This window comes from Xylocopa sonorina, unplaced genomic scaffold, assembly GCF_050948175.1.
Source record: "Xylocopa sonorina isolate GNS202 unplaced genomic scaffold, iyXylSono1_principal scaffold0035, whole genome shotgun sequence".
NCBI lineage: Eukaryota > Metazoa > Arthropoda > Insecta > Hymenoptera > Apidae > Xylocopa > Xylocopa sonorina.
In genome coordinates, this window is record NW_027490106.1 from 1,562,641 (window position 1) to 1,584,539 (window position 21,899).

The window sequence follows — 21,899 nt, forward strand, 5'->3', positions numbered from 1 at the left end:
ATTCCTCCGGAGAGTTAAATTTCGTATATAGGCGATAGTTTGATGATAAAAATTCCAACCTAGTATTAAAATTCGTGTATTGACGATTGTTGACAAAAAGATTCCAAACAATATTCAAAATTTGAGTATTGATAGTAGTTTGAAGAAAAAGTGCCCATCGAGAGTTAAAATTCGTACATTGACGATAGTTTGACCAAAAAATTCCTACCGAGAGATAAATTTCGTATATAGGAGATAGTTTGAAGAAAAAAATTCCAACCTAGTATTAAAATTCGATTATTGACGATTGTTTGACATAAAGATTTCAACCAATATTTAAAATTTGAATATTGACAATAGTTTGAAGAAAGAAATTCCAACCTAGTATTAAAATTCGTGTATTGACGATTGTTTGACAAAAAGATTCGAACCAATAGTTAAAATTTTAATATTGACAGTAGTTTGAAGAAAAAAGTGCCCACCGGGAGTTAAAATTCGTACATTGACGGTAACTTGACCAAAAAATTCCTCCCGAGAGTTAAATTTCGTATATAGGAGATAGTTTGAAGAAAAAAATTCCAACCTAGTATTAAAATTCGTGTATTGACGATTGCTTGACAAAAAGATTCGAACCAATAGTTAAAATTTGAATATTGACAGTAGTTTGAAGAAAAAAGTGCCCACCGAGAGTTAAAATTCGTACATTGACGGTAGCTTGACCAAAAAATTCCTCCCGAGAGTTAAATTTCGTACATAGGCGATAGTTTGAAGAAAAAAATTCCAACCCAGTATTAAAATTCGTTTATTGACGATTGTTTGACATAAAGATTTGAACCAATATTTAAAATTTGAATATTGACAGTAGTTTGAAGAAAAAAATTCCAACCTAGTATTAAGATTCGTGTATTGACGATTGTTTGACAAAAAGATTCCAACCAATAGTTAAAATTTGAATATTGACAATAGTTTGAAGAAAAAAGTGCCCACCGGGAGTTAAAATTCGTACATTGAGGGTAGCTTGACCAAAAAATTCCTCCGGAGAGTTAAATTTCGTATATAGGCGATAGTTTGATGATAAAAATTCCAACCTAGTATTAAAATTCGTGTATTGACGATTGTTGACAAAAAGATTCCAAACAATATTCAAAATTTGAGTATTGATAGTAGTTTGAAGAAAAAGTGCCCATCGAGAGTTAAAATTCGTACATTGACGATAGTTTGACCAAAAAATTCCTACCGAGAGATAAATTTCGTATATAGGAGATAGTTTGAAGAAAAAAATTCCAACCTAGTATTAAAATTCGATTATTGACGATTGTTTGACATAAAGATTTCAACCAATAGTTAAAATTTGAATATTGACTGTAGTTTGAAGAAAAAAGTTCCCACCGAGAGTTAAAATTCGTACATTGACGGTAGCTTGACCAAAAAATTCCTCCCGAGAGTTAAATTTCGTATATAGGCGATAGTTTGAAGAAAAAAATTCCAACCTAGTATTAAAATTCGTTTATTGACGATTGTTTGACATAAAGATTTCAACCAATAGTTAAAATTTGAATATTGACAGTAGTTTGAAGAAAAAAGTGCCCACCGAGATTAAAATTCGTACATTGACGATAGTTTGACCAAAAAATTCCTACCGAGACTTAAATTTCGTATATAGGAGATAGTTTGAAGAAAAAAATTCCAACCTAGTATTAAAATTCGTGTATTGACGATTGTTTGACAAAAAGATTCGAACCAATAGTTAAAATTTGAATATTGACAGTAGTTTGAAGAAAAAAGTGCCCACCGAGAGTTAAAATTCGTACATTGAGGGTAGCTTGACCAAAAAATTCCTCCGGAGAGTTAAATTTCGTATATAGGCGATAGTTTGATGATAAAAATTCCAACCTGGTATTAAAATTCGTGTATTGACGATTGTTGACAAAAAGATTCCAAACAATATTCAAAATTTGAGTATTGATAGTAGTTTGAAGAAAAAGTGCCCATCGAGAGTTAAAATTCGTACATTGACGATAGTTTGACCAAAAAATTCCTACCGAGAGATAAATTTCGTATATAGGAGATAGTTTGAAGAAAAAAATTCCAACCTAGTATTAAAATTCGATTATTGACGATTGTTTGACATAAAGATTTCAACCAAGATTTAAAATTTGAATATTGACAATAGTTTGAAGAAAGAAATTCCAACCTAGTATTAAAATTCGTGTATTGACGATTGTTTGACAAAAAGATTCGAACCAATAGTTAAAATTTTAATATTGACAGTAGTTTGAAGAAAAAAGTGCCCACCGGGAGTTAAAATTCGTACATTGACGGTAACTTGACCAAAAAATTCCTCCCGAGAGTTAAATTTCGTATATAGGAGATAGTTTGAAGAAAAAAATTCCAACCTAGTATTAAAATTCGTGTATTGACGATTGCTTGACAAAAAGATTCGAACCAATAGTTAAAATTTGAATATTGACAGTAGTTTGAAGAAAAAAGTGCCCACCGAGAGTTAAAATTCGTACATTGACGGTAGCTTGACCAAAAAATTCCTCCCGAGAGTTAAATTTCGTACATAGGCGATAGTTTGAAGAAAAAAATTCCAACCCAGTATTAAAATTCGTTTATTGACGATTGTTTGACATAAAGATTTGAACCAATATTTAAAATTTGAATATTGACAGTAGTTTGAAGAAAAAAATTCCAACCTAGTATTAAGATTCGTGTATTGACGATTGTTTGACAAAAAGATTCCAACCAATAGTTAAAATTTGAATATTGACAATAGTTTGAAGAAAAAAGTGCCCACCGGGAGTTAAAATTCGTACATTGAGGGTAGCTTGACCAAAAAATTCCTCCGGAGAGTTAAATTTCGTATATAGGCGATAGTTTGATGATAAAAATTCCAACCTAGTATTAAAATTCGTGTATTGACGATTGTTGACAAAAAGATTCCAAACAATATTCAAAATTTGAGTATTGATAGTAGTTTGAAGAAAAAGTGCCCATCGAGAGTTAAAATTCGTACATTGACGATAGTTTGACCAAAAAATTCCTACCGAGAGATAAATTTCGTATATAGGAGATAGTTTGAAGAAAAAAATTCCAACCTAGTATTAAAATTCGATTATTGACGATTGTTTGACATAAAGATTTCAACCAATATTTAAAATTTGAATATTGACAATAGTTTGAAGAAAGAAATTCCAACCTAGTATTAAAATTCGTGTATTGACGATTGTTTGACAAAAAGATTCGAACCAATAGTTAAAATTTTAATATTGACAGTAGTTTGAAGAAAAAAGTGCCCACCGGGAGTTAAAATTCGTACATTGACGGTAACTTGACCAAAAAATTCCTCCCGAGAGTTAAATTTCGTATATAGGAGATAGTTTGAAGAAAAAAATTCCAACCTAGTATTAAAATTCGTGTATTGACGATTGCTTGACAAAAAGATTCGAACCAATAGTTAAAATTTGAATATTGACAGTAGTTTGAAGAAAAAAGTGCCCACCGAGAGTTAAAATTCGTACATTGACGGTAGCTTGACCAAAAAATTCCTCCCGAGAGTTAAATTTCGTACATAGGCGATAGTTTGAAGAAAAAAATTCCAACCCAGTATTAAAATTCGTTTATTGACGATTGTTTGACATAAAGATTTGAACCAATATTTAAAATTTGAATATTGACAGTAGTTTGAAGAAAAAAATTCCAACCTAGTATTAAGATTCGTGTATTGACGATTGTTTGACAAAAAGATTCCAACCAATAGTTAAAATTTGAATATTGACAATAGTTTGAAGAAAAAAGTGCCCACCGGGAGTTAAAATTCGTACATTGAGGGTAGCTTGACCAAAAAATTCCTCCGGAGAGTTAAATTTCGTATATAGGCGATAGTTTGATGATAAAAATTCCAACCTAGTATTAAAATTCGTGTATTGACGATTGTTGACAAAAAGATTCCAAACAATATTCAAAATTTGAGTATTGATAGTAGTTTGAAGAAAAAGTGCCCATCGAGAGTTAAAATTCGTACATTGACGATAGTTTGACCAAAAAATTCCTACCGAGAGATAAATTTCGTATATAGGAGATAGTTTGAAGAAAAAAATTCCAACCTAGTATTAAAATTCGATTATTGACGATTGTTTGACATAAAGATTTCAACCAATATTTAAAATTTGAATATTGACAATAGTTTGAAGAAAGAAATTCCAACCTAGTATTAAAATTCGTGTATTGACGATTGTTTGACAAAAAGATTCGAACCAATAGTTAAAATTTTAATATTGACAGTAGTTTGAAGAAAAAAGTGCCCACCGGGAGTTAAAATTCGTACATTGACGGTAACTTGACCAAAAAATTCCTCCCGAGAGTTAAATTTCGTATATAGGAGATAGTTTGAAGAAAAAAATTCCAACCTAGTATTAAAATTCGTGTATTGACGATTGCTTGACAAAAAGATTCGAACCAATAGTTAAAATTTGAATATTGACAGTAGTTTGAAGAAAAAAGTGCCCACCGAGAGTTAAAATTCGTACATTGACGGTAGCTTGACCAAAAAATTCCTCCCGAGAGTTAAATTTCGTACATAGGCGATAGTTTGAAGAAAAAAATTCCAACCCAGTATTAAAATTCGTTTATTGACGATTGTTTGACATAAAGATTTGAACCAATATTTAAAATTTGAATATTGACAGTAGTTTGAAGAAAAAAATTCCAACCTAGTATTAAGATTCGTGTATTGACGATTGTTTGACAAAAAGATTCCAACCAATAGTTAAAATTTGAATATTGACAATAGTTTGAAGAAAAAAGTGCCCACCGGGAGTTAAAATTCGTACATTGAGGGTAGCTTGACCAAAAAATTCCTCCGGAGAGTTAAATTTCGTATATAGGCGATAGTTTGATGATAAAAATTCCAACCTAGTATTAAAATTCGTGTATTGACGATTGTTGACAAAAAGATTCCAAACAATATTCAAAATTTGAGTATTGATAGTAGTTTGAAGAAAAAGTGCCCATCGAGAGTTAAAATTCGTACATTGACGATAGTTTGACCAAAAAATTCCTACCGAGAGATAAATTTCGTATATAGGAGATAGTTTGAAGAAAAAAATTCCAACCTAGTATTAAAATTCGATTATTGACGATTGTTTGACATAAAGATTTCAACCAATATTTAAAATTTGAATATTGACAATAGTTTGAAGAAAGAAATTCCAACCTAGTATTAAAATTCGTGTATTGACGATTGTTTGACAAAAAGATTCGAACCAATAGTTAAAATTTTAATATTGACAGTAGTTTGAAGAAAAAAGTGCCCACCGGGAGTTAAAATTCGTACATTGACGGTAACTTGACCAAAAAATTCCTCCCGAGAGTTAAATTTCGTATATAGGAGATAGTTTGAAGAAAAAAATTCCAACCTAGTATTAAAATTCGTGTATTGACGATTGTTTGACAAAAAGATTCGAACCAATAGTTAAAATTTGAATATTGACAGTAGTTTGAAGAAAAAAGTGCCCACCGAGAGTTAAAATTCGTACATTGACGGTAGCTTGACCAAAAAATTCCTCCCGAGAGTTAAATTTCGTATATAGGCGATAGTTTGAAGAAAAAAATTCCAACCTAGTATTAAAATTCGTGTATTGACGATTGTTTGACATAAAGATTTCAACCAATAGTTAAAATTTGAATATTGACTGTAGTTTGAAGAAAAAAGTTCCCACCGAGAGTTAAAATTCGTACATTGACGGTAGCTTGACCAAAAAATTCCTCCCGAGAGTTAAATTTCGTATATAGGCGATAGTTTGAAGAAAAAAATTCCAACCTAGTATTAAAATTCGTTTATTGACGATTGTTTGACATAAAGATTTCAACCAATAGTTAAAATTTGAATACTGACAGTAGTTTGAAGAAAAAAGTGCCCACCGAGATTAAAATTCGTACATTGACGATAGTTTGACCAAAAAATTCCTACCGAGACTTAAATTTCGTATATAGGAGATAGTTTGAAGAAAAAAATTCCAACCTAGTATTAAAATTCGTGTATTGACGATTGTTTGACAAAAAGATTCGAACCAATAGTTAAAATTTGAATATTGACAGTAGTTTGAAGAAAAAAGTGCCCACCGAGAGTTAAAATTCGTACATTGACGATAGGTTGACCAAAAAATTCCCACCGAGAGTTAAATTTCGTATATAGGCGATAGTTTGAAGAAAAAAATTCCAACCTAGTATTAAAATTCGTGTATTGACGATTGTTTGACATAAAGATTTGAACCAATATTTAAAATTTGAATATTGACAATAGTTTGAAGAAAAAAATTCCAACCTAGTATTAAAATTCGTGTATTGACGATTGTTTGACAAAAAGATTCGAACCAATAGTTAAAATTTGAATATTGACAGTAGTTTGAAGAAAAAAGTACCCACCGAGAGTTAAAATTCGTACATTGACGGTAGCTTGACCAAAAACTTCCTCCCGAGAGTTAAATTTCGTATATAGGCGATAGTTTGATGATAAAAATTCCAACCTAGTATTAAAATTCGTGTATTGACGATTGTTGACAAAAAGATTCCAAACAATATTCAAAATTTGAGTATTGATAGTAGTTTGAAGAAAAAGTGCCCATCGAGAGTTAAAATTCGTACATTGACGATAGTTTGACCAAAAAATTCCTACCGAGAGATAAATTTCGTATATAGGAGATAGTTTGAAGAAAAAAATTCCAACCTAGTATTAAAATTCGATTATTGACGATTGTTTGACATAAAGATTTCAACCAATATTTAAAATTTGAATATTGACAATAGTTTGAAGAAAGAAATTCCAACCTAGTATTAAAATTCGTGTATTGACGATTGTTTGACAAAAAGATTCGAACCAATAGTTAAAATTTTAATATTGACAGTAGTTTGAAGAAAAAAGTGCCCACCGGGAGTTAAAATTCGTACATTGACGGTAACTTGACCAAAAAATTCCTCCCGAGAGTTAAATTTCGTATATAGGAGATAGTTTGAAGAAAAAAATTCCAACCTAGTATTAAAATTCGTGTATTGACGATTGCTTGACAAAAAGATTCGAACCAATAGTTAAAATTTGAATATTGACAGTAGTTTGAAGAAAAAAGTGCCCACCGAGAGTTAAAATTCGTACATTGACGGTAGCTTGACCAAAAAATTCCTCCCGAGAGTTAAATTTCGTACATAGGCGATAGTTTGAAGAAAAAAATTCCAACCCAGTATTAAAATTCGTTTATTGACGATTGTTTGACATAAAGATTTGAACCAATATTTAAAATTTGAATATTGACAGTAGTTTGAAGAAAAAAATTCCAACCTAGTATTAAGATTCGTGTATTGACGATTGTTTGACAAAAAGATTCCAACCAATAGTTAAAATTTGAATATTGACAATAGTTTGAAGAAAAAAGTGCCCACCGGGAGTTAAAATTCGTACATTGAGGGTAGCTTGACCAAAAAATTCCTCCGGAGAGTTAAATTTCGTATATAGGCGATAGTTTGATGATAAAAATTCCAACCTAGTATTAAAATTCGTGTATTGACGATTGTTGACAAAAAGATTCCAAACAATATTCAAAATTTGAGTATTGATAGTAGTTTGAAGAAAAAGTGCCCATCGAGAGTTAAAATTCGTACATTGACGATAGTTTGACCAAAAAATTCCTACCGAGAGATAAATTTCGTATATAGGAGATAGTTTGAAGAAAAAAATTCCAACCTAGTATTAAAATTCGATTATTGACGATTGTTTGACATAAAGATTTCAACCAATATTTAAAATTTGAATATTGACAATAGTTTGAAGAAAGAAATTCCAACCTAGTATTAAAATTCGTGTATTGACGATTGTTTGACAAAAAGATTCGAACCAATAGTTAAAATTTTAATATTGACAGTAGTTTGAAGAAAAAAGTGCCCACCGGGAGTTAAAATTCGTACATTGACGGTAACTTGACCAAAAAATTCCTCCCGAGAGTTAAATTTCGTATATAGGAGATAGTTTGAAGAAAAAAATTCCAACCTAGTATTAAAATTCGTGTATTGACGATTGTTTGACAAAAAGATTCGAACCAATAGTTAAAATTTGAATATTGACAGTAGTTTGAAGAAAAAAGTGCCCACCGAGAGTTAAAATTCGTACATTGACGGTAGCTTGACCAAAAAATTCCTCCCGAGAGTTAAATTTCGTATATAGGCGATAGTTTGAAGAAAAAAATTCCAACCTAGTATTAAAATTCGTGTATTGACGATTGTTTGACATAAAGATTTCAACCAATAGTTAAAATTTGAATATTGACTGTAGTTTGAAGAAAAAAGTTCCCACCGAGAGTTAAAATTCGTACATTGACGGTAGCTTGACCAAAAAATTCCTCCCGAGAGTTAAATTTCGTATATAGGCGATAGTTTGAAGAAAAAAATTCCAACCTAGTATTAAAATTCGTTTATTGACGATTGTTTGACATAAAGATTTCAACCAATAGTTAAAATTTGAATACTGACAGTAGTTTGAAGAAAAAAGTGCCCACCGAGATTAAAATTCGTACATTGACGATAGTTTGACCAAAAAATTCCTACCGAGACTTAAATTTCGTATATAGGAGATAGTTTGAAGAAAAAAATTCCAACCTAGTATTAAAATTCGTGTATTGACGATTGTTTGACAAAAAGATTCGAACCAATAGTTAAAATTTGAATATTGACAGTAGTTTGAAGAAAAAAGTGCCCACCGAGAGTTAAAATTCGTACATTGACGATAGGTTGACCAAAAAATTCCCACCGAGAGTTAAATTTCGTATATAGGCGATAGTTTGAAGAAAAAAATTCCAACCTAGTATTAAAATTCGTGTATTGACGATTGTTTGTGTTCCGTGGCACACCCACGGGTCTTAGGCTATTTTCCAGACCCCTCTTCTCTGGCCCATCAGCTCCGTCTGTCATGCATGTTTCCAATCTGCCATTGTCGACCACGGGCATAAATTCTACCCAAGAGTTCGGCAGGGACCTCAGTCCCCATCTGGAAATGCCAACTAGCGTTCTGGCATCTACAAACCTCAATGACTACCTTCGAAAGGCAGTTCATTTATGCTAACATTCATTGTCTGACTTTGAATTTATGGCCGCAACAGACGAAGGCCCACTTAGTCCGCATTCGGACTATAAACAAAAACTCCAAACTCCGAAGAAACCAGACTGCGCCCCTTGACAATGTCATTTTGTCGACACATGCCTGACAGGACGTAGAATTCATGGCCACTTTCTCCGTCTTGGAGCACACCTCCCGAAAGACCACGGACATTCCTTATAGGTTACTGTCCGCAATAGCCACCCCCTAACAGGACTCACATAGTCCAATTAGAAGAAAGATCTTCCCTCTCCAAGATTAGAAGCTTGCGAGATTTTCCAAATGAAATCAGTTGAACTTCAGCATCGCGCCTGAACGTTCATCTTCGAACCGAACCTTCCTTCAAACGAACCATCCACCAACTTATCATTAGCGATCGGCAGAAAACCTAGTCGAGGAGGAAAGCACTATCCAGGAGTCGGGCTCTTTCAGCTTGATTGTCTTGCTACAGCACACAATCCCTGAAAACCCACCCCAAAACCAGAATTGATCCCCACAGTGGACAATCTCTGGGTCAGCGTTAGTCTCTCGAATACGGCCGTCTGACATTATCGCCATGCCGTGAGAGCAGGAGTTACTCCTCACGAGACGTGTGGCAAGTACGGTCGGAAGCCCTGCCTTCACCACCAACGACCTGAGCCCCTCAGCCGCGCCAAAGAGCACCGCTTGCAGTGGACCGACTAGAATTTTCATCCAATCGCTTATTTACACATCGGTCTCAACAGTCGGAGGCACCGAGCAGAGCCTTACAACCTCTGTTGGCCAGTTTACCTGGTCGCTGTTGAACCTCAATAAAACACCAGTTACTACCATCTATCCATCATCAGGTTCAGGCCTGAAACCCTCATAACACTCCTATCTCCGTAAAAAGACGTAGGAGCGCCCGTGACAAAACAGTCGGAGGCACCGAGCAGAGCCTTACAACCTCTGCTGGCCAGTTCTCTGGCCGCTGTTGAATCACGAGCTTCGCGTAACGACTAACGCGAAACATTTTTGGTCCTTCGAGCCGGATACTCAGCGACCTACGGGTTAAATACAGTGCGAAATATCGAGTGAAGGTGCATGTGCATTTGGATTTACAGTGCAATCTGGATTAAACTTGTGTGTGACAGCCGCATCCGTGATTCAACATCACATCAAGACTAAGGCAGCACGCCAAGGACAGAGAGCAGCATACGATAATTCACCACCACGAGAATACGTCCACCAAGGTAAGCTCGTTTTGTGTTCGCCAAGTCCACTTCTCGATCAGCCAATATCACAATGGCAAAATCATCCGAAGGCTCCTCTAGCCATTCCGCTCCACACGGCACCAGCCTCAGTACCTTGCGACGTAAACGCGGCAACATAGTAGGGCACATCACCGCGTTCTCGAAATTATTAGACAACGCGAAACAGTCCGATCGCCGCGATCTAGGTCTAATTCGGGCACACTTAGATAGCCTACACCAAATCTGGGATCGCTTCGACGCGATCCAACTTGAAATCGAAGAAGCCGATAGTGGCGAGGAACCGCGTCGCTTCGAGATTCACGGAGATTACATGACGGTGGTCGCACGAGCGAACGCACTCATCGAGGGAGACCGTCCAAGAGCTCCGCTACGGCACCATCCTTCGAATTCCTCCACGGCCACCACCGCTGCGCCGATGGCTATCAAACTCCCCGAGATGCGTTTACCGACTTTCGACGGAACAATCGAAAACTGGACATCATACTTCGAAGCCTTCTCATCGATGATTGACGAAAACGATGACTTATCACCAGTACAGAAATTTCAATATCTACGGTCCACACTCACCGGCCGGGCAGCCGCCTGTATCGAATCATTAAGCATTACCGAGTCAGGCTACGCGGATGCAATAGAACTGCTCAAGGAAAAGTTCTATTGCAGACGCAAAATTCTGCTAAAACATTGTCATGCGATCCATAACATAGCTCCTCTGGCACGGGATACGCCAGAAGCCTTAGGCAACCTCGTCGACACCGTGCGTCAACACCTACGTTCACTGAAGAATCTGGGGGTCGACATTTCGTCATGGGACAGCATGATCATCTCTCTCATATTGGCAAAGATCAGTACCGACACAGCGTGGCATTGGGAGCTTTCTTTAAAGGACAAGCAAATGCCGGCGTACTCCCATTTGCTCGACTTTTTAGAAAAAAGGGCAAACTGCAGACCTGCGAGCCATAAACCACCTGTTCAGCCAATAGGACACTCCAGCCGCGGCACATCAGGAAGGGTTAACAACAACAAGCGCGGTCTACAAGGCCATGCATTCGTAACCTCGACCCATCCCGAGGAAACACATACTTCCCGCGAACAAATCAGGGGAAGCGGAACACCCACGACTTCAAGGTGTCCATTCTGCCGTAATCTACACGGAATATGGCAATGTCAAAGGTTTCGTACCCTGTCAGTGGAAGGTCGCGTGAAGGCAATAAAAGGGGCCGCATTGTGCACGAATTGTCTGGGGCCCGGTCACCAGTCAGATACGTGCAATAGAGGAACATGCCGCAGATGCAATCGGCACCATCACACACTATTACATCAAGAAAAACAGGTTCATGATCGGGCAACCACTTCTGCAGCGAAACGACCCAGAATTTCACCAGCCCCGCAAGTGGAAAATGACAAATGACAATCAATACCTGGAGCCCCCAATTACCAGAGTCGGGTCAACGCATTTGTGGTCGACTCAATTAAAAATGAACTCCTTGTAACAGCACAGGTCCACATTCTCGACAAGGATCTTCAACCCGTCAATTGCCGGACCTTAGTCGACACAGGTGCCACCACCAACTTCATAACAGAGGACCTAGTAAAACGGCTAGGCATCCCAACGAAGGGTTGCCACGTGCCAGTGGGGGCTCTCAACCAATTGTCTACGGTGGCCAGACACACCGCCACAGCGACCATCCGATCCAAATTCAATAGCTACGAACGGACGTTAACATTTTTGACAATACCTAAAATATCATCATTAATTCCGGACCAACCCATCGACCGATCATTAATAAATATTCCAAAGAACATCAAATTAGCAGACCCAGAATTCCATCGACCAGCACCGATCGACATTTTACTAGGATCTGGAACCACCTTGTCACTCATCACCGTCGGACAAATCAATCTGTCCACTCCCACCGAACCCAACCTATACTTGCAAAAAACGATGTTCGGATGGGTCATCGGGGGGAGCGCGCCAACCACATCACCGATACACGACATTTCATGCCACACAACTAACGCGCTCCAGTTCGACCTGACACGATTTTGGGAAGTCGAAGAAGGTCCTCAAGTTCGACACCTTTCGAATTCCGACCATTTATGCGAAACGCACTTCAAAGAACACGTCACACGCAACGCTGAAGGCCGATACATCGTCGCACTCCCTTTTAATGACAAACAAGCACGTTTAGGAGAATCAAAGGTAAGGGCTCTACGACGACTAGAATCGCTCGAACGAAAATTGCAACGCAATCCCACGTTAAAACAAGAATACCACGCAGTCATACAGGAGTATCTCCAACTTGGACACATGACCCAAATCTCACAGAATGAAGAAGAACACAATGGGTATTACCTGCCGCATCATGGGGTGACCAAAGTCACGAGCGAGACTACGAAGCTTCGAGTGGTATTCGATGGCTCCGCAGAAACAAGCACCGGCGTTTCATTAAATGACGCTCTTCACACCGGACCGAAGATTCAAGACGATCTATCATACATTTTACTCCGATTCCGCATCCATCAGTACGTAATAACCGGCGACATCGAAAAGATGTACCGACAGTTCCTCATCCGCAAGGAAGATAGAAAATACCAACGCATTTTGTGGCGTGATGATACCGGTCGAGTCCAAACATATGAATTACAAACAGTGACGTTTGGACTATCCGCCGCACCATACCTAGCAATCCGCTGCCTCACTCAACTCGCGCAAGACGAAGGGCATCGCTTTCCGCTTGCGGCCACAGCCTTACTCCGAGATTTCTATGTAGACGACGCATTAACCGGAGCTCCAACTCTAGAGGAAGCACTAAAGGTACGCAAGGAATTGACCGAATTATTGAACTCATCGGGATTGAACATCCGACAATGGGCAGCCAACGATAGGACTTTACTGGATGGATTGCCAGAACAATCCATCAACAAACGACTTCATCTCGGGGAATCATCAACATTAAAAACTCTGGGAATCGTCTGGAACTCTTCTGCTGACACCATCTCCTACGAGGTCCAAACGCGACCCAATGCTTCAAAGGTTACCAAACGATTCATCACGTCAGAAATCGCTAAAATTTACGACCCATTGGGACTCCTGGGACCAGTTATAATTCTCGCCAAAATGCTGTTGCAGAAGATTTGGACAATTAAGATTGACTGGGACGAATCGCTTCCCATGGATCTTCACACGGAGTGGAACCAATACTATAAACAACTTCCGTTACTCAACAAACTCGTTTACCAGCAGTGAACTACACTATGGGAGATCTACCCGAAGCCAGAGTCACGGAATCACGGCCCTTTACGCACGTCGGCATCGACTATTGCGGTCCGTTCTTTATTAAAGAGCGGAAACATCGAAGCCGCAATCAACACAAGGCTTATGTCGCGGTCTTCGTATGTCTCGCGGTTAAAGCCGTTCACTTGGAGCTGGTGAGTGATCTCACAAGTGAAGGCTTCATCGCCGCACTTAAACGATTTATCGCGCGACGGGGACTATGCAAAGCAATATACTCCGACAACGGAAGGAATTTCGTAGGGGCAGATAACGAATTGCAAGAACCCATCAAATCCAACGATTACAATCAGCAGCTGGGAAATTATCTGGAAAATAGAGCAATCAAATGGAACTTCATTCCTCCACGCACTCCGCATTTCGGAGGCCTATGGGAAGCTGCGGTAAAATCGTTCAAGCACCATTTAACACGCGTCGCGGGTACTGAGCCGTTCACATTCGAAAATTTTAACACTTTAATAATAGAAATCGAGGCGGTTCTCAATTCCCGCCCACTAACACCCATCTCATCAGATCCCAATGATCTGATCGTTTTAACTCCTGGACATTTCCTCATTGGCGAATCACTTACGAGCTTACGAGAGCGAAATTTCGTGGATGTTCCCACGAATCGTTTGTCAGCGTGGCAACATATACAAAAATTGAAACAACATTTTTGGAAACGCTGGCACCTCGAGTACCTAAACGAGCTAACCAAACGAAGCAAGTGGAAGAACGGGACCCACTCAATCAAGGAGGGCACTATCGTGCTCCTCAGGGAGGATAACGTTCCTCCGATGCAGTGGATCTTGGGCAGGGTGCTCAAGGCTCATCCCGGTTCCGACGGTGTCGTTCGCGTTGTGACGGTAAAAACTGCCACGAGTGTGCTCAATCGGAGTGTGAAGGGACTCGCACCTCTATTATATCAACCAGGCGAGGAGGATGATCTGGCGACATCAGTCTCCACCAGGGAAGCCTGTTAATCTTGACCATTTAATGTATCTTAAAGAACACCGTTCGGTGAGTACTTAGCACCATTTCTATCATCACTACCTAACTCATACTGGACACCAAGATAATCTAGCTTGACGTACTACATACGTCTGATATCTATAACTTAATTGATCGGAGTCCTCTCAACGGGGGGAGGATGTTCCGTGGCACACCCACGGGTCTTAGGCTATTTTCCAGACCCCTCTTCTCTGGCCCATCAGCTCCGTCTGTCATGCATGTTTCCAATCTGCCATTGTCGACCACGGGCATAAATTCTACCCAAGAGTTCGGCAGGGACCTCAGTCCCCATCTGGAAATGCCAACTAGCGTTCTGGCATCTACAAACCTCAATGACTACCTTCGAAAGGCAGTTCATTTATGCTAACATTCATTGTCTGACTTTGAATTTATGGCCGCAACAGACGAAGGCCCACTTAGTCCGCATTCGGACTATAAACAAAAACTCCAAACTCCGAAGAAACCAGACTGCGCCCCTTGACAATGTCATTTTGTCGACACATGCCTGACAGGACGTAGAATTCATGGCCACTTTCTCCGTCTTGGAGCACACCTCCCGAAAGACCACGGACATTCCTTATAGGTTACTGTCCGCAATAGCCACCCCCTAACAGGACTCACATAGTCCAATTAGAAGAAAGATCTTCCCTCTCCAAGATTAGAAGCTTGCGAGATTTTCCAAATGAAATCAGTTGAACTTCAGCATCGCGCCTGAACGTTCATCTTCGAACCGAACCTTCCTTCAAACGAACCATCCACCAACTTATCATTAGCGATCGGCAGAAAACCTAGTCGAGGAGGAAAGCACTATCCAGGAGTCGGGCTCTTTCAGCTTGATTGTCTTGCTACAGCACACAATCCCTGAAAACCCACCCCAAAACCAGAATTGATCCCCACAGTGGACAATCTCTGGGTCAGCGTTAGTCTCTCGAATACGGCCGTCTGACATTATCGCCATGCCGTGAGAGCAGGAGTTACTCCTCACGAGACGTGTGGCAAGTACGGTCGGAAGCCCTGCCTTCACCACCAACGACCTGAGCCCCTCAGCCGCGCCAAAGAGCACCGCTTGCAGTGGACCGACTAGAATTTTCATCCAATCGCTTATTTACACATCGGTCTCAACAGTCGGAGGCACCGAGCAGAGCCTTACAACCTCTGTTGGCCAGTTTACCTGGTCGCTGTTGAACCTCAATAAAACACCAGTTACTACCATCTATCCATCATCAGGTTCAGGCCTGAAACCCTCATAACACTCCTATCTCCGTAAAAAGACGTAGGAGCGCCCGTGACAAAACAGTCGGAGGCACCGAGCAGAGCCTTACAACCTCTGCTGGCCAGTTCTCTGGCCGCTGTTGAATCACGAGCTTCGCGTAACGACTAACGCGAAACAGTTTGACATAAAGATTTGAACCAATATTTAAAATTTGAATATTGACAATAGTTTGAAGAAAAAAATTCCAACCTAGTATTAAAATTCGTGTATTGACGATTGTTTGACAAAAAGATTCGAACCAATAGTTAAAATTTGAATATTGACAGTAGTTTGAAGAAAAAAGTACCCACCGAGAGTTAAAATTCGTACATTGACGGTAGCTTGACCAAAAACTTCCTCCCGAGAGTTAAATTTCGTATATAGGCGATAGTTTGATGATAAAAATTCCAACCTAGTATTAAAATTCGTGTATTGACGATTGTTGACAAAAAGATTCCAAACAATATTCAAAATTTGAGTATTGATAGTAGTTTGAAGAAAAAGTGCCCATCGAGAGTTAAAATTCGTACATTGACGATAGTTTGACCAAAAAATTCCTACCGAGACTTAAATTTCGTATATAGGAGATAGTTTGAAGAAAAAAATTCCAACCTAGTATTAAAATTCGTGTATTGACGATTGTTTGACAAAAAGATTCGAACCAATAGTTAAAATTTGAATATTGACAGTAGTTTGAAGAAAAAAGTGCCCACCGAGAGTTAAAATTCGTACATTGACGATAGGTTGACCAAAAAATTCCCACCGAGAGTTAAATTTCGTATATAGGCGATAGTTTGAAGAAAAAAATTCCAACCTAGTATTAAAATTCGTGTATTGACGATTGTTTGACATAAAGATTTGAACCAATATTTAAAATTTGAATATTGACAATAGTTTGAAGAAAAAAATTCCAACCTAGTATTAAAATTCGTGTATTGACGATTGTTTGACAAAAAGATTCGAACCAATAGTTAAAATTTGAATATTGACAGTAGTTTGAAGAAAAAAGTACCCACCGAGAGTTAAAATTCGTACATTGACGGTAGCTTGACCAAAAACTTCCTCCCGAGAGTTAAATTTCGTATATAGGCGATAGTTTGATGATAAAAATTCCAACCTAGTATTAAAATTCGTGTATTGACGATTGTTGACAAAAAGATTCCAAACAATATTCAAAATTTGAGTATTGATAGTAGTTTGAAGAAAAAGTGCCCATCGAGAGTTAAAATTCGTACATTGACGATAGTTTGACCAAAAAATTCCTACCGAGAGATAAATTTCGTATATAGGAGATAGTTTGAAGAAAAAAATTCCAACCTAGTATTAAAATTCGATTATTGACGATTGTTTGACATAAAGATTTCAACCAATAGTTAAAATTTGAATATTGACTGTAGTTTGAAGAAAAAAGTTCCCACCGAGAGTTAAAATTCGTACATTGACGGTAGCTTGACCAAAAAATTCCTCCCGAGAGTTAAATTTCGTATATAGGCGATAGTTTGAAGAAAAAAATTCCAACCTAGTATTAAAATTCGTTTATTGACGATTGTTTGACATAAAGATTTCAACCAATAGTTAAAATTTGAATATTGACAGTAGTTTGAAGAAAAAAGTGCCCACCGAGATTAAAATTCGTACATTGACGATAGTTTGACCAAAAAATTCCTACCGAGACTTAAATTTCGTATATAGGAGATAGTTTGAAGAAAAAAATTCCAACCTAGTATTAAAATTCGTGTATTGACGATTGTTTGACAAAAAGATTCGAACCAATAGTTAAAATTTGAATATTGACAGTAGTTTGAAGAAAAAAGTGCCCACCGAGAGTTAAAATTCGTACATTGACGATAGGTTGACCAAAAAATTCCCACCGAGAGTTAAATTTCGTATATAGGCGATAGTTTGAAGAAAAAAATTCCAACCTAGTATTAAAATTCGTGTATTGACGATTGTTTGACATAAAGATTTGAACCAATATTTAAAATTTGAATATTGACAATAGTTTGAAGAAAAAAATTCCAACCTAGTATTAAAATTCGTGTATTGACGATTGTTTGACAAAAAGATTCGAACCAATAGTTAAAATTTGAATATTGACAGTAGTTTGAAGAAAAAAGTACCCACCGAGAGTTAAAATTCGTACATTGACGGTAGCTTGACCAAAAACTTCCTCCCGAGAGTTAAATTTCGTATATAGGCGATAGTTTGATGATAAAAATTCCAACCTAGTATTAAAATTCGTGTATTGACGATTGTTGACAAAAAGATTCCAAACAATATTCAAAATTTGAGTATTGATAGTAGTTTGAAGAAAAAGTGCCCACCGAGAGTTAAAATTCGTACATTGACGGTAGCTTGACCAAAAAATTCCTCCCGAGAGTTAAATTTCGTATATAGGCGATAGTTTGAAGAAAAAAATTCCAACCTAGTATTAAAATTCGTTTATTGACGATTGTTTGACATAAAGATTTGAACCAATATTTAAAATTTGAATATTGACAGTAGTTTGAAGAAAAAAATTCCAACCTAGTATTAAGATTCGTGTATTGACGATTGTTTGACAAAAAGATTCCAACCAATAGTTAAAATTTGAATATTGACAATAGTTTGAAGAAAAAAGTGCCCACCGGGAGTTAAAATTCGTACATTGAGGGTAGCTTGACCAAAAAATTCCTCCGGAGAGTTAAATTTCGTATATAGGCGATAGTTTGATGATAAAAATTCCAACCTAGTATTAAAATTCGTGTATTGACGATTGTTGACAAAAAGATTCCAAACAATATTCAAAATTTGAGTATTGATAGTAGTTTGAAGAAAAAGTGCCCATCGAGAGTTAAAATTCGTACATTGACGATAGTTTGACCAAAAAATTCCTACCGAGAGATAAATTTCGTATATAGGAGATAGTTTGAAGAAAAAAATTCCAACCTAGTATTAAAATTCGATTATTGACGATTGTTTGACATAAAGATTTCAACCAATATTTAAAATTTGAATATTGACAATAGTTTGAAGAAAGAAATTCCAACCTAGTATTAAAATTCGTGTATTGACGATTGTTTGACAAAAAGATTCGAACCAATAGTTAAAATTTTAATATTGACAGTAGTTTGAAGAAAAAAGTGCCCACCGGGAGTTAAAATTCGTACATTGACGGTAACTTGACCAAAAAATTCCTCCCGAGAGTTAAATTTCGTATATAGGAGATAGTTTGAAGAAAAAAATTCCAACCTAGTATTAAAATTCGTGTATTGACGATTGTTTGACAAAAAGATTCGAACCAATAGTTAAAATTTGAATATTGACAGTAGTTTGAAGAAAAAAGTGCCCACCGAGAGTTAAAATTCGTACATTGACGGTAGCTTGACCAAAAAATTCCTCCCGAGAGTTAAATTTCGTATATAGGCGATAGTTTGATGATAAAAATTCCAACCTAGTATTAAAATTCGTGTATTGACGATTGTTGACAAAAAGATTCCAAACAATATTCAAAATTTGAGTATTGATAGTAGTTTGAAGAAAAAGTGCCCATCGAGAGTTAAAATTCGTACATTGACGATAGTTTGACCAAAAAATTCCTACCGAGAGATAAATTTCGTATATAGGAGATAGTTTGAAGAAAAAAATTCCAACCTAGTATTAAAATTCGATTATTGACGATTGTTTGACATAAAGATTTCAACCAATATTTAAAATTTGAATATTGACAATAGTTTGAAGAAAGAAATTCCAACCTAGTATTAAAATTCGTGTATTGACGATTGTTTGACAAAAAGATTCGAACCAATAGTTAAAATTTGAATATTGACAGTAGTTTGAAGAAAAAAGTGCCCACCGAGAGTTAAAATTCGTACATTGACGGTAGCTTGACCAAAAAATTCCTCCCGAGAGTTAAATTTCGTATATAGGCGATAGTTTGAAGAAAAAAATTCCAACCTAGTATTAAAATTCGTTTATTGACGATTGTTTGACATAAAGATTTGAACCAATATTTAAAATTTGAATATTGACAGTAGTTTGAAGAAAAAAATTCCAACCTAGTATTAAGATTCGTGTATTGACGATTGTTTGACAAAAAGATTCCAACCAATAGTTAAAATTTGAATATTGACAATAGTTTGAAGAAAAAAGTGCCCACCGGGAGTTAAAATTCGTACATTGAGGGTAGCTTGACCAAAAAATTCCTCCGGAGAGTTAAATTTCGTATATAGGCGATAGTTTGATGATAAAAATTCCAACCTAGTATTAAAATTCGTGTATTGACGATTGTTGACAAAAAGATTCCAAACAATATTCAAAATTTGAGTATTGATAGTAGTTTGAAGAAAAAGTGCCCATCGAGAGTTAAAATTCGTACATTGACGATAGTTTGACCAAAAAATTCCTACCGAGAGATAAATTTCGTATATAGGAGATAGTTTGAAGAAAAAAATTCCAACCTAGTATTAAAATTCGATTATTGACGATTGTTTGACATAAAGATTTCAACCAATATTTAAAATTTGAATATTGACAATAGTTTGAAGAAAGAAATTCCAACCTAGTATTAAAATTCGTGTATTGACGATTGTTTGACAAAAAGATTCGAACCAATAGTTAAAATTTTAATATTGACAGTAGTTTGAAGAAAAAAGTGCCCACCGGGAGTTAAAATTCGTACATTGACGGTAACTTGACCAAAAAATTCCTCCCGAGAGTTAAATTTCGTATATAGGAGATAGTTTGAAGAAAAAAATTCCAACCTAGTATTAAAATTCGTGTATTGACGATTGTTTGACAAAAAGATTCGAACCAATAGTTAAAATTTGAATATTGACAGTAGTTTGAAGAAAAAAGTGCCCACCGAGAGTTAAAATTCGTACATTGACGGTAGCTTGACCAAAAAATTCCTCCCGAGAGTTAAATTTCGTATATAGGCGATAGTTTGAAGAAAAAAATTCCAACCTAGTATTAAAATTCGTGTATTGACGATTGTTTGACATAAAGATTTCAACCAATAGTTAAAATTTGAATATTGACTGTAGTTTGAAGAAAAAAGTTCCCACCGAGAGTTAAAATTCGTACATTGACGGTAGCTTGACCAAAAAATTCCTCCCGAGAGTTAAATTTCGTATATAGGCGATAGTTTGAAGAAAAAAATTCCAACCTAGTATTAAAATTCGTTTATTGACGATTGTTTGACATAAAGATTTCAACCAATAGTTAAAATTTGAATATTGACAGTAGTTTGAAGAAAAAAGTGCCCACCGAGATTAAAATTCGTACATTGACGATAGTTTGACCAAAAAATTCCTACCGAGACTTAAATTTCGTATATAGGAGATAGTTTGAAGAAAAAAATTCCAACCTGGTATTAAAATTCGTTTATTGACGATTGTTTGACAAAAAGATTCCAACCAATAGTTAAAATTTGAATATTGACAATAGTTTGAAGAAAAAAGTGCCCACCGGGAGTTAAAATTCGTACATTGACGGTAGCTTGACCAAAAAATTCCTCCCGAGAGTTAAATTTCGTATATAGGAGATAGTTTGAAGAAAAAAATTCCAACCTAGTATTAAAATTCGATTATTGACGATTGTTTGACATAAAGATTTCAACCAATATTTAAAATTTGAATATTGACAATAGTTTGAAGAAAGAAATTCCAACCTAGTATTAAAATTCGTGTATTGACGATTGTTTGACAAAAAGATTCGAACCAATAGTTAAAATTTTAATATTGACAGTAGTTTGAAGAAAAAAGTGCCCACCGAGAGTTAAAATTCGTACATTGACGGTAGCTTGACCAAAAAATTCCTCCCGAGAGTTAAATTTCGTATATAGGCGATAGTTTCAAGAAAAAAATTCCAACCTAGTATTAAAATTCGTTTATTGACGATTGTTTGCCATAAAGATTTGAACCAATATTTAAAATTTGAATATTGACAGTAGTTTGAAGAAAAAAATTCCAACCTAGTATTAAAATTCGTGTATTGACGATTGTTTGACAAAAAGATTCCAACCAATAGTTA

At 36.6% G+C, this 21,899-nt stretch overlaps 2 protein-coding genes across 2 annotated transcripts; both read left to right on the forward strand.

Annotated features, from left to right (window-relative positions):
- The first annotated feature begins 11,757 nt into the window (after nucleotides 1–11,757).
- On the forward strand, nucleotides 11,758–13,600 carry LOC143432153 (uncharacterized). Its single transcript, XM_076908925.1, has 2 exons — nucleotides 11,758–11,797; nucleotides 11,847–13,600. The coding sequence occupies exons 1-2, from the start codon at nucleotides 11,758–11,760 to the stop codon at nucleotides 13,598–13,600; spliced, it is 1,794 nt and encodes a 597-aa protein (XP_076765040.1).
- Nucleotides 13,601–13,608: 8 nt separating this feature from the next.
- On the forward strand, nucleotides 13,609–14,607 carry LOC143432154 (uncharacterized). The gene has a single exon (XM_076908926.1). The coding sequence runs from the start codon at nucleotides 13,609–13,611 to the stop codon at nucleotides 14,605–14,607; it is 999 nt and encodes a 332-aa protein (XP_076765041.1).
- The last annotated feature ends 7,292 nt before the right edge of the window (nucleotides 14,608–21,899 follow it).

Coding starts and splice junctions, on each gene's coding strand:
- LOC143432153 (XM_076908925.1), top strand. CDS start 11,758: ATGACAATCAATACCTGGAGCCCCCAATTACCAGAGTCGG. Junction 11,798..11,846: donor CCCCCAATTACCAGAGTCGG/GTCAACGCATTT, acceptor TCCTTGTAACAG/CACAGGTCCACATTCTCGAC.
- LOC143432154 (XM_076908926.1), top strand. CDS start 13,609: ATGGGAGATCTACCCGAAGCCAGAGTCACGGAATCACGGCCCTTTACG.